Source organism: Cadophora gregata (genome assembly GCF_030347475.1).
Source record: "Cadophora gregata isolate MNR1 chromosome Unknown scaffold_5, whole genome shotgun sequence".
NCBI classification, from domain to species: Eukaryota; Fungi; Ascomycota; class Leotiomycetes; order Helotiales; family Ploettnerulaceae; genus Cadophora; species Cadophora gregata.
This window is the reverse complement of record NW_026695928.1, coordinates 2,083,022-2,096,385: the sequence shown is the minus strand read 5'-3', so window position 1 is coordinate 2,096,385 and position 13,364 is coordinate 2,083,022. Positions and strand designations below refer to the sequence as shown.

General features: G+C 48.2%; 2 protein-coding genes across 2 annotated transcripts; both read left to right on the top strand.

The window, feature by feature from the left end:
* Window positions 1-121: 121 nt before the first annotated feature.
* ONS95_011467 (uncharacterized protein) lies at window positions 122-1,950 on the top strand (the record flags this gene model as incomplete). The annotated part of the gene is made up of 2 exons (XM_058505087.1): window positions 122-221; window positions 275-1,950. The coding sequence occupies 2 exons, from the start codon at window positions 122-124 to the stop codon at window positions 1,948-1,950; spliced, it is 1,776 nt and encodes a 591-aa protein (XP_058359644.1).
* Window positions 1,951-10,868: 8,918 nt separating this feature from the next.
* ONS95_011466 (uncharacterized protein) lies at window positions 10,869-13,360 on the top strand. The gene is made up of 4 exons (XM_058505086.1): window positions 10,869-11,292; window positions 11,347-12,026; window positions 12,077-12,399; window positions 12,451-13,360. The coding sequence occupies exons 2-4, from the start codon at window positions 11,881-11,883 to the stop codon at window positions 13,185-13,187; spliced, it is 1,206 nt and encodes a 401-aa protein (XP_058359643.1). The 5' UTR covers window positions 10,869-11,292; window positions 11,347-11,880; the 3' UTR covers window positions 13,188-13,360.
* Window positions 13,361-13,364: the final 4 nt, after the last annotated feature.

Below are 13,364 nucleotides of genomic sequence, written 5' to 3'. Positions count from 1 at the left end.
AACAGGTCGTCTACTAAAACACCGCATTTTCCACGTCGCTCAGCGATTCAATCGCGAGCATCTCGCAGCAGTCGTGTCTTCACTCTTATAACAGCTCGCGCGCTCGGGCAGATCAGACACTATGCCTTCACGACTAAATACACCGGTCTTGACCGTCGACGCTGGTCTCATCCACAAGGTCGATACCAGAAATGTCGAGAACCTCTTCAGCATGTGGACAGGTGAGCAGAGAAGTGGCTTCGAACCAACAGGTCATAGACTAACTCGTGCATAGTTTTTTCCAGATGCGCAGGATCATTAGAGGAAGGACGAAGATTAGAGAACCTGAGCTGGAGGTTATGGAACAGAGAGACTTTCTGTTGCGATCCAGTATCAGAAGCCAATGCAACGACTCCAGCAATCTCCATCTCATCAAGAAGTTCAGAAGGTCGGTACTCCTGCACGGAGGTACCAAGTCTTTCTGGAAGTCTCGACTCATTAGATGAAGACGCTCTAGAGTTTGATACCGACAACTCCTCCTCAACATCCGCTCCCGTCGATATCGCCCACCCAGAAATCCAGAGGCACGATTCAGTAAACAGCCGGAGTCGGGGCCGCGAACGACATATTACACCTGATGACCTCGAGAGGATGGTCATCACAATCAAGGAGAAGAAGGACCTCGAGCCACTCGCTCCCAGCACACACACCTACCTCGCGCCTCTGGCCCAGAAGATCCCAGAACCAGAGCAACCTGCCACTCCCGAAATCGTCGAACCCGTCGACACTTCGTTTACCTCGGATGCTGGCTCCGAACAATCGGCGCAAGGATCACAAGCATCATCTAGTACCAGCGCCACCTCGGAGAGAAGTACCACGAGCGTGGTCAGAGGCTTCTCGCCTTCACATGTTAGCTCATCATACCGATCCATTCCTCTTCTTACTGCACCCTCGTCTATCCCAACAACCGACCTCACCGACGCTCCAGCTGCTAAAGGACCACAACCCAAGAAGCACAACATGTTCGCCCTCGGTGGGTCTTCAGGTGAAGATTCTTTGAGTGAGCAAACCAACTCCATGGAGAGCAACTTGCAACCTATCCAGCAGAAGAAGAAGGCCGTCTTCAGCTTCGGCGGCTCATCAAACGAGGACGAGAGCTCTCTACCTCAGAAGATGAAGCTGCAAAGTGCGTTGGCTGCAAGCCGACCGCTTGCCAATAAGAAGGTTACCTCCTTCAAAGAGGAGGTTGCCACCCGGACGATCAAGGAGGAGCCTGTTTTCGACGACGACGTCTTCGAGTCGGACGAGGATGAGATTGACGAGAGTGCTATCGACGATGACGACGATTCTTCGGATTGGGAGGATTCAGTAGAGGACAGTGGTAACGCCAGCATCGACGAGAAGACCTTCTTCCAACGCGTCGACTCGAGACCGAACTTGACCTCGCGCCGATCCTTGATCACCACCATGCTTCATCAGAATGACCGAGCCAATGCTCTGGCTACTGCGGCTGCAGCTTCGCGATCAACTCCTGCTCTTCATCGATCGCGCACATCCTCTCCTAATGGACCATCCCTCGCAGCGTCACCAGACTCTGATGATGCCGCACCTCTCATGATGAAGAAAGGTCTCAAGCCAATCTCTGAAATCCCACGGTCAGCAGCTCAACCTATCATTCAAACCACTACAAACACTACCCCACATCAACTGGCTCTCTCACCAAGAACAACCCGTCGAAACATGCTTGCTTCGGAACTCACTGTCAGTCTTCGCCAACATCTCCTCTGGGAGCGTAAGCAGAAGTCGCAGACTGCCAATGCTGTTCTTAAGCGAAGACACACAGCACATGATGTCGCCAACCTCAAGCAATACCCCGAGAAGGCTTTCATGGACAAGGAAGACTCCCAGAAGTCAACCTGGAACGACTACTATGGTCAGGGATTGGGCGAATACCACTCGAGAGGATGGTAGATACAACAACTCATATCAGTCGCATAATGTAATTCGGGACAAGAACGGATTGCGCATTGAGCATTCGGCAAACATATATACGTTGGCATCAAGTTACCTTCAGCAAACGAAGAAGTATACTTAAAGCTACATCGGCTTCACAGCCTCATCAGCATTCATCGACCTAGCATTCTTGGCATAGAAGCAGGCGTGCGGTTCACCACGGAGCATTGGCATTGGGCAAAGGATAATGCCTCTTGCTTTTAGCAACAGCATTTGCTTATCAGCGACATTTTATTGTTATGATTTCTCGATTTCACATCATTGCGCGCGCGGAACGGCCTAAACATGGGTGGCGTTTTTGGCCATGCATCTTCTTCCATCGTTGGTTGCAAAGCATGTGTCTGGTACGGGAAAAGAAGATTGGCGGCACACTTTTTGAGCTGCTTTGCTGTGTCTGTTTTTTGATACCGAGTTTCTGATTCCAGTCTTGAACTGATCAAACTCATTTGACCTTGGGGGTTCTCGGCGTTTTACGGAAGATACCAGGGATTGATCTTTGTGTGGGCCAACTGAAGTTTCAGTGGTACCTTATTTTTGTACATGGTGTGCTACGATAGTTGAGGGTCGGCTTGTGACTTGGGTTCAGAATATGAGCCAGCAAGTGAGCGAACAAGCGAACGAGCAAGAATAGGTGGTTTGGGTTTGTTCTATCAACCAACAACACCTGTGGAGGATCAAAAAGAAAATAGCGAGTAGTATGACCAGTCTGCTAGCAGAGCTGCGATCCAAAAACAATCGAAAACCTTTGCATGTATACCAAACTTTCCCACCTTTCTCTGCATTATCGTGACTTCTGTGACAACAACTCTCAAACTCGCTACCTCACTACGTCAAGAATTGAATTGAAACGAAACCACTTCTCGCGACCATTCTATTACTATTGTAGGAAATGAAACCCATCCAACTAACTCCCTCCTGTCACGTCCGTCTTATACGCCGTACACTGCAGCAAAATGCAGCCTCGAGTCACACCCGTCCCACTGTGGCTTTGGTCATTTTCTTTCATGTGGTGCCGCACCGTGCTGCTGATGAGATAGACGATGTAATGTGATGTGATGTGATGCGATGTGATGTTCCCTACTTTCCGATGTATGTACGACGTACGACAGTTCTGTTCTGTTCTGCATTTGCATGTACGACAGCGATGCAGTGCGTTGCATCACGTCGTATCGCAGCGGATGCGCGGGTGGGGTTCACGATGGTGTTGTACATACAGATAGATAGATACATACATACATTCATACATACATGTACAGGTAGGCAGGCAGGTGGTAGCAGCAGGGCTTGGCGTGGGTGGGTGTTGACACATGGCTTGTGGATACGATGTGATGGGGATGGGGCGTATGTATGTGTGTCGTACAACAATACCGGCGCGCATGCATGGGAGTGATTAGATATGTAATTTCTGGATTGTGTCACGGCCTGGAAGTCTGACTGTAATTCCCCAGCCATTGGGATGAGCTGAGGCTTGAGGCGCCATGATGGTATTGTGTTTAGATGACGGAGGTGGGGGTTTCTTCAGCGGGATAAAGGGAATCTAACTGGAGTTTCTCCTGGAGTAATGAATATGTCGTGCTACAGTGTAGAGGGACAGTATGAAAGGGGAACGAGTGCCCGGTTGAGAAGCCTGATACAAGAGATGCTGGTGGTAACGTGCATTATCGTGACTTTGCATCTAGTGCTTGGCTTTCTTGAACATGTCCTCAAAAGTTTGATGCACATCTGAGGAGGAGGAGACCCCGGTTGCGGGAATGTGTGTTACCACACATTACCTATTTGTGGTGGTGATGTTTGTAGAACTGCTTACTGTCTTCTGCTTACTTGAAGTATTGCTCTTACTATTTACTGGCGTGGCAGCCGATGCCGTGATGAGGTTCAACGTTCGACTGCGACTGTGAGCCGGGCAACGAATGCATTGGAATATGCGATGACCGTGGGGGTTGCATGTGAAACAATGAAGCATGATATGAGCCGGGCGATGAAGCTGGTCACTTGTTGAAGTTGAGGTTGCACAGGGAATAGTGCTGAGTTGTTCTTTGCTACCCTTTTCGTCCATCAATTTCCTCCACCCTTTTAACTCCTCTTGAGACCGTGTCTTGCATAGACGATCCGCCTAGTCGAACCAGCGTGCTTACTTCTCGCCCTCCTTTTATTCATTTATTATTTTGTATTGTATTTCTGTATTTCTGAAGTACACAATTCTTCACCGTCTCCCAGGTCTCGAAAGTAACTGCCGACGAGCTGAACAAAAGCTGACGCTGACCGCACCGGTTGAATCCTCTCTAGGTCACAATACAACACACTCCCTCCTCCTGCTCTTCTCGGTCGCCGATTCGGCCAAATCAGATCCTCTCCGTTCAACGTGAAATCGAACTTGAAAATACAAATTGAACATATGACCCCGACCGCGCCTCATACCAAAATGCAAAAGATCTGACCCGAGCATGCTGGACGATACCCTGATCTGACTGCAGCGCGACGGACCGGCCAGCCACTTCCTTTATGTGTGGTCATCTTCCTTGTCTATGTTGCATTTCGAGGTGAGATCTTGACTATTGCTGGTGTTTTCCTAAACGATGGAGGGGATTTGTTTGGAGCGGGGAAGTCGGGGTAGGAGATCCTGGACCGGGGATGAGGATGACTGTATCTGGGGATGTACAGAGGAAAGGAGGTAGACGAGACGAGACAAGATAATGGTCTGGGGGGTGTATGACCGTGGGGTTTTGCGACAAGGAAAGGGAATAGAAAGGTATAGATTTGGATTGGATGCTTCTACGAGAGAGTGACGAAAGTTTGGAGATCGTATTTCTTGCATTGGTGAGCCGATGGTGGCTGAGGTCAGATCAGATGGAGCGGGATTTCTGTACCAAGGTACGTTGTATTCGGGTATCAATTCATCTATTCATTTATCCCTTAAAATAATATTCCATCAGCCTTGTATAGAGTAGAATCGAACAGCAGCTGAAATAGAAAGCTGCATTACTCCAATTTAATACCTTTTGCTGGTCTTGTTTGGGGGCTTCTCGCTTAAATTCAGGGGCGAACTTCACCAGTTCAGCGTTTCGATTCAGCGCTTCCACTGTTGGAACACTATCACAAACATCACCACAGCGCTTCAGGCGTTGCGCGCGCGCATACCATATCTACAAACATAATTTAATCATTAATCCACGGCGCATAAGTCGACTTGACCTTAGGTAACATCTTTGCATAAATAGTCCTCTTCACAATTTTTCTATTGGTTCAAGCACAGCCCAGTAGGGCCAGCACCCACCTAGCATAAAGTTGTGCGTTGGGAAGGTTGCCTATTGCCAGCGCTTGCATAACGGCGGTGAAGAGCCTGCGGTGATTGGACGGTGGAGGCGATATTTTGGAGTTTGGGGACACATGTGAAGATCAGGAGTGGGCGTGGAGGTGGTGGAGCGGTTACGGAGAAACGAAAATCTCTGCAGGTAAGGATGACTTGGTGTTTTGCGTTCCGTTTGCGTTTTGACTTTTCTGTGTTATTTGACAATAAAAAGAACTGCTTATGGTATGCAAATGAGACAAGCTTTATTGGAGCTAATTCATTATTGCGCAATGCTACCTAGGCAAGGTATTTGAAATATATGGTTTGTTTTGTTTCGGCTACCTCCGTCGGCGATATCTCGTGGATGGGACGAAATATTCAGCACCAGCAAGTTAAATTTTCTAACTGAATCATGAGCTTACGAATTCTCCAAATGCAGTGCATTATCTTGCCTTAACATAACTATCTTCGGATTCATCCGTCGCCACGAGGCTACTGTTCGTATGCCGTAAGTTCTAGAATGCAGTGGAGACATCATCACATGAAAGCATCCGCAAGGCTGTAACTTGACGGCCCTTCTCTTTTTCGTGCGGTCTCCACCCTACTTCTCGTCCCCCATTATATCTGCAAAGCGCGTGCAAAGTCTTCTTTTCGCTGGGTTTCAGGATGAAAAATTCCTCATTAGGGCTCGGTCATATATTTTATTTCATTACGTGCGCATTGGATGTGATAGCCGAGACTCTCGGATAGTGTTGGGATATGTGATAACAAGGGATTTGGAAATACCTCATTAAGGGAAAACAAGGGTAATTTTTTTGGTAAGGCTGGCGTGGAAGATGTGGACTTGGCTACATGCAAGAAGGGTTTATTGGGTCTCCACTGCTGATGTGTCTGTTATCCGGTTGGAGAGGGTAGTCGAAGCTATTTAGCCTGATGTGATGCAGAAGATGTTGAGGAGGGCTGTGTGGTTCATGAATGGTGGAGGGGTACAAATATACCTTCCATAAAGAGCGGTATGTGTCTTGGAGGAGTTGGAAGTCGCCGACTTTGTAATTGTTTGCAATAATGATAATGCTCTTTCGCTATTTACTCTACCAGGACTTGCCGGTCTCGTTAGTGAAAAACACCAAGTCATTCTCCAAAAAGCAAACAATAACCTGGAGAAGAATTTGGGGGTCAAAGGAGGGGTACTCCGGTGAAGTCGGGTATCGCGGTCCTCAGTTACCTTCACCGCAGGGCTGTTGAAGAAAGAAAGCCTCCTGTACTGTAGTCTGCGGGACTGACCGCTCCCTTTTCAACTGCAGATTCTGCATTGATCAAACGCAAAAAACCTGCATACCGCATCGTTCGCATGAACTGAATTGTTTACCTCCTCGAGCCTGCACATCCCTTTAAAGCTTGTCTCGAGACCGGTATTTTGTCCCCCTAGCGTGGAGAGCAGGTACCGCTACCGTCTCCAGTACCGCGACTTGCGTACTGTAGATCCTCTGTCATGAGCTTCTAGCCTTCTTGATCTGCAGACTCTTGACTCTTGAGACGTGAAATGTGGAGCTCCTGTATTTCTGGATCTGGGATGGAAATCAAGTGGGTACAAGGTAGTCAGGGACAAGATCTTGCAACCTGAAATTCATGGCTCTTGGTCTGGAAAACGGCGTCTGACGGTGGCAGAACCGCGGCGCTTCTTTCCCTTCTATTTCCAGGCTTGGAGGGGTACGCCTTCCCAGTGGGGTAACCCGCAATGGAGGGGTCGGCGTCTGAGTTGAATGATGACGATGAGGTGCATGATCCGAGAGGACCGTTTCCGATATCCATATCGTTTGGAGCTTGCAAGGAGCTTTAGTTTTGAATGAATATTTATTTATTTATTATTTTCTTCATTCTTTTGGCTTTGGTTCGCTTGGTATGCTTAATCGTCGGAACTACTTTTTCTTGGACAGAGTCTGGGGAATGTTGATTAGAGTTCGAGGGAACCTGTCATCGTCTGCCCGGTGATATACTTTCGAGAAAGTGGCATGTTATTTCTTGCTTGTTTGTTGACCTCGTATTGGAATTTGGTGCTGAGAGCTAGATTCCCATGTCCTCTAGGTCATCAACAGGAAACTTTTCTTTCCGCGTTGTCTTCCACAAGTTACTATTTTGTCATTTCATCATTGAGTCTGCCAGCAACGAGTCAGTCGTTTTTGAGCGGGATTCTCTCCGAAAGTTCCAAAAGGCGGAAGTGTTGCCAAGGGACTGCGGGGGAAGGGAATCTGGGTCAACCACGTGGATGTCCTTCGGGGTATCTTTTCGTCGGCTGGGGAGTTGTTTATGCGCTCGGGGATATCTTTCGATGAGGGAGTTGAGTACTAGCGTACCGGTCTGAAGGATCCCAGGTTGTCAGGCCGAAGGCTTGGGTCATTTTCTTGTTTTACATTTTGATTTTGATGACTTGTCTGTATCGTGAAAGTCTAGTCATCACTGCCCCTTCAAATTTATTGCCGAGACTTCCTGGGATATCCTTACATCATTTCTATCATGCTGTTTGTTTTTCCGCCATTGGCAGCGTCAAGTGTCGCTCTGCGGTTTCTTGCCAAGCGGCGTCTGGCAACATCGTGACCATTGCCACGGTGGTGAGGTTCCTTCTAGAAAATTGCTTTTGGAATAATATCCTGGGCAATCCTGGGCATTTGGATCAGTTGTTTTCCTTGGGTCCGTCAACTTGGTTGTCACCAGATCCTCTAACCCAATTATGAATCCGTGCCGACGCTGGGATGTGGTGCCGGCATTGTCTTAAGGAAGACACTCTTCTTCCGAAGTGGAAGGAAATTACCGACAGCAACTCCCGTAGTCTAAGTGCACTCTTTTCTGGCCCCCAGAGTAGTAGTAGTTGGATCCCTAAAGAAAACGTTACAGTTGAGCTCCTCCCAAGCCTTCATGGTCGCCCTGATGCATGGCTCCGTCTGGGGGAAATTACCGCCATCGGAGTCTCTCCACATACCAATACCTAGTCCCAAACTCTCTTTCCTCCATTCCGTGCGGAACGCTCCAACTTTCCTGTCAGTTGGAGAATGCCAGCTCTAGCTTCGACACACTACTCCCTTCCCTTGAACTACAACCGTCTTATGCCCAACCTATCATACCATCCTTGGGCACAAACTCAGTGTTTCCCGGTCATGATTGCACGCTACCTCTCCGAACTTGCCCGAGAAACACTCGGTATAGGTGTCATAGACGTTAAACTTTGTGCCGTCTCACTACTCAAATCAGATGAAGGAAATCCTCGCGGACTGGAAGCCATGATCTACCCCGCATTCGCGGGGCTCCATGTTCGGCAAGTGAGCTCACCAACTGTCCTCCCCGAGTCAGACTTCCTCGGCAGACATCCGACCGAAAACCCAAAGAATTAAAATAAAAATGAATGTTTAAAGATTAGTTTAATCTAAAAAATAATAAATTCGTCCATCCAGAAAGTCAGAGAGGCTAGGATATCCATCATTCATCAGGACGTGAACGTGTTTGGTCATGCAATTCCCCTTCAAGCCGATAGGACAGCTGCGTTGGAACGGAAGTTTTGTAATCTGATATCAGAGATAAATATCCATGTACCGTAAGCATCTCACACATAGCCTTGCATGTCATCTGCCATCCATGCCAGTCTCGCAAAGCCCCTGTGAGGAAGATACCAGATGGGATGGAGCAGATATTAGACATCATCCGCATCCGCGCTGCATGCTCTCTTGGTCACTACGGGAAGCCTCAACGTTTTCGCTTCGCATCCTCAACAACTCCTGTAACGCATGATTACTTGAGCCGCTGCTGACGCGTATATATGCTCAAGGGCCTGCTGGTCTAGAACTTCGTATTCATGAGATTGATATGAGAGTGATAACGGACTTGCTTCGCTGTCGTTGATTATTGTTATGGCTCTTATGCCACCACGCTATGTCAAGTTATGTCATCACAGAATGGACGAATGATATAGAGAAGTCCCTGCATTCGAGGAAAGTTGCTGCCCGCTACTTCCGCTAGGTGATGATGATAGTCGTATTGAATAATCTGATGATCCTCGCACGTCAGTCGAGATCTAGGTAGGCGTGGGAGTTTTGTTCTTCTTTTCATTGTCAGATGTCCTTGACATGTTGAGTTTAGAGTGATCGTGCTTGGATAAGGCAAGTCCAGCCAGACACCCGAGTCTTGGCACTCGAGTATCCTTGTCTTTATTGTCGTAAACATACTCACTGCTTACAAACATCGTTGGTGTTATTGTTCAAAATTTGTCTTTGTGTGTATGGGACAATAGGACTGTTGAGCAAAGAGGAAAGAGTATGGTAACATACTTCCGCTTTCACAGAGAGTAACAAAGGCACGGGAGTTTTGTGAACCTAGAAGATTTTCACTCTGTATAGTCCTAGTCCAATAATAAAAAGATCCTCTACTATACATTGATACCAAGTATGCCTGCTGTATATTACTTCTTGCAATGCCTCCCAACTTCTCTCGTAAAATGAACCCTGAGGAGACGCAGGAGTCTGAGCAAAAGAGAAATTGCTTGGAGGGTCAATAGGTAGGCGACATTATCTGCTGCGGAGTCAAGATAGACTTCTATAAAGACTGCGGTCATACTTTGACACTTACTGACCATCATATCTCCTGTATCCACTACGTAGAAGAGAAGTCGTCTACCTCGCAATACGGGTATCTCCTAGCCGTCCAATCTCCTCAACCACCTCCGCTCTCCATGTCTCCTAAATCAGGCTCTCATCTGCCCTACTCTCAACTGCGCTGTACAGATCTTCATAGATACATATCCTTAGTATCAGGCAAGTGTGGGTGCCAGCATCTCAGTCGCCACTCCGCCCTCCCAAGGGACAGCCTCGTCTTGTGTGATCTGTAAAATGAAGACCACTAATCAGCATTCGAGAAAGTTGCCGCGGGGATGTGTGTTTGATGTCATGTGTTTGCAGAGTTGGTTTTTGGGGAGGAAAGATTGCCCATTATGTCGAAAGGGGTTTAAGTTAGTGAAGAAGCGGACACCGTATGAGGCTGGCTATGGCAAGCCGGTATGGAGGATGATAAATATTCCGGGTTTCTCCAGACTGGTCCTGAGTGGTTACTTAGAGCTCGGGTGAGTGTTTGTTTTCATATTTGGCGAAGTTGAGAAACATAGAGAGTACAATTTTATCTCCCAATTTGATGCACAGCTCGCGGCACAATATTACGGTGACTGACCACAGAATCGGGTTCCTGGTTAGACAGAACCGTGCACTGGATATAGAGAAGAGAGGTCAGTTTTAGGCGTTGCTACCTTTTCCAAAGAAAATAACTTGGTGGAGCTCGTGAAGTTGGAAATGTAACCAAGTGGTTCCGACGAAGTGGGCCCCAGCGGATGCTCCTCAGGAAAGACCATTAAACGATATCATAGCATAGGTATTCTTACAATTGCATATCTTGAATATCACCAGTGTGTTTCTTTCTTTTCATTTGAGGCTACTGCACCTCAGCCCACTGGGGGTCTTAGCGAGCTGCACTGTAAATAAACCCCTGGAGCGGGAGACCTGGCGGTTATTTTTAGGCGAGTGTGGAGTCATCGCGGGGTCTTCAACGTCACCCATCATTAGCTATTCCCAGGCTGCAACTGTCAAAGAACTCTCCATTCCTTTCCACCTGACGTTGTTCCCGAAGCCCTCCAGTACAGTTGTGGCGTTGAAACTCAAAACTCTGATGGCCGTCACAAATAGCCATAATGTCGAGCTCAGTCACCAAGTCCGCCTGTGGGCAAGGATGTAAAGCGAGCCGCTGGGAATGCAGCCGCTTCGATGACCTGCGTTTCGAGACGTTTGGTTGGTGGTCAACATTGCCGAATTGCTCCAGCGCCTTTATCCATGATCTGCCGGGCAGTTCTTTATCATAAAGTGCCACTTGGGTACATACATAAAAAGGTCTGGGTGGGGCGTTCAAAGCACTTGATATCCAGTCAAATGATGTGACTGCTTAACGGACTGGAGCTAGCTTACAACCATGCATACACCTAAGTAACACAGATGCAAGTTCTTTGTGTCTTCTTGTTCTATTCTAATGATTGACAGGGGCTTCGGGTCTCTTTCTGGTCACAGCTACCTTGTGAGCGATGCCAGGCGCGCCTCCTGAAGCTGCATCACTACCTGTGAAACATGGTAATGTCCAGAGCTTACTCGAGGCTTTCAATATATAAAGGTGCACGAAGCATAATTTTTGCTGATGTTAGTGATTGTACTGGGATGCTCAACTGCCAAAACAAAAGCGAGGTCTACCCGACTGCCAAGCCATTGTCTGCTTTCAATTGTGTTTTCCTTTATGCCATTCACGCGCAAAAGTTCTTCCGCTCTCACTCACAACACGCTCATTGTCAATAGGTAGACTAGTTCGCTCCCTGCACAATAATAGTCTTCTTGTTACTGTACATACAAAGAATCATCGAGATCTACATATACTGGCCTGGGCCACTTCCTCTCCCTCCTCTTCTTGGAACCATTACTTTCGTTCCAAAAAAAACGCCATTTCGAAAAACACAAAAAAATTCTCTTCCACAACACACATTCAACAACTATTCAGCGGGTCTGAATACCACCACTCTTTGCAAAATGATCCCAACTACCTTCTTCACCGCGCTAGTCGCACTTGTAGCCACAACCCAAGCACATATGGAAATGAAATGGCCACCCGCCCTCTCCGGTCGATATAACGGCTTCACCATTAAGCAAGACAATAATAACCACGCACCTCTCAGGTACAGATTTCGATTCTTCCTTCTTCAACGTACTTGCTAACAGTTTCTAGCCCCGATGGTAGCAACTTTCCCTGCCGGGGCCACCTTTCTGATCTGGGAACTCCAGCCGGCAAGAGCGTCGTCACCTGGAATGCCGGATCGGAGTACAGTTTCACTATTGTCGGTGCGATTGAGGCTCCAAACGCGCCTGCATTCCATAATGGCGGATCCTGTCAAGCAGCTCTTAGCTATGACAGCGGAAAGACATGGAAGGTTATTCACTCCTACCAAGGTGCATGCCCGACTTCCACCGGGGGACAATTCAAATTCAACGTCCCTTCCGATGCAAAAGATGGCGCTGCGGTCTTTGGCTGGCTTTGGTGGAACCACACAGGTATGTTTCCAATGCTCGAATATTCAAAGAGTCCCTCTAACTGATTATCAGGCAACCGTGAGATGTATATGAATTGCGCCAGTGTGACAATCGCATCTGGAAGTGGACCTGCGCCAGCAATCCCCTTCGAAAAACGCCCTGACATCTTCAGAGCCAACATCGGTAACGGCTGTACCACGGCAGACGAGACCGACGTCTTCTTCCCCAACCCAGGCCCAGATGTCACAACAGTCGGAACCAAAAAGGGAAATACGTTCAGTGGCGAATGCAGTTCTGAGGCCCCAGCAGGACCAGTGGATGCAGCAGGTTCTGCAGACCCAGCAAGCTCATCCGGCGCTCCACCATCTTCAGTTCAAAGCCCGGCTCCAACTGCGGCTCCAGCAAAGGGCGCTGGTGCAGACTCTGCAGCAGACGGCGGAATCTTTACCACCACCGTGACGATCGCTGTTGTTGCCTCCTCTTTAGATCCCACTAGCGGTCCCTCCAACCTTCCTTCCAGCTCTGCTTTTAGTGCCTCTTCCAAGTTACCCTCCACAGTGCCTTCCAGCATCCCTTCCGGCATGCCGTCAGGAAACCCTTCCAGCTCCGCTTTCACAGTCAGCACCAATGGTGAGTGTGGAGGAACGACAACTTGCTTGGGCTCTGTCTTTGGAGATTGCTGCTCGAAATGGGGATGGTGCGGCTCAACGGCGGACTATTGTGGTGCTGGTTGCACTTCTGATTTTGGAAAATGCGAGGCTGTTGCTGGCCGATCTGCTGCTATCCGTGGTCGTCACGTCCGGCTCTGAAAAGCATAGGAAGCAATGATAGCTGGAGAAGAAGGATATCTCTATACATAAGTGTGGAAGATGGTAGATCGTGATGACGATACCTGGCATTTTGTACATATCTGACTACCTGCGAGACTTTGGAGTTACAGCACCGCAAGGTTCACATGAAAATAGAACGCTCTTTTACAGTATTCG

Excerpts from the sequence above, each read along its gene's own strand:
- ONS95_011466 (XM_058505086.1), top strand. The coding sequence starts at position 11,881 with ATGATCCCAACTACCTTCTTCACCGCGCTAGTCGCACTTGTAGCCACA. Across the intron at positions 12,027-12,076 it reads AATAACCACGCACCTCTCAG|CCCCGATGGTAGCAACTTTC; the intron begins GTACAGATTTCG and ends AACAGTTTCTAG. Across the intron at positions 12,400-12,450 it reads GCTTTGGTGGAACCACACAG|GCAACCGTGAGATGTATATG; the intron begins GTATGTTTCCAA and ends ACTGATTATCAG.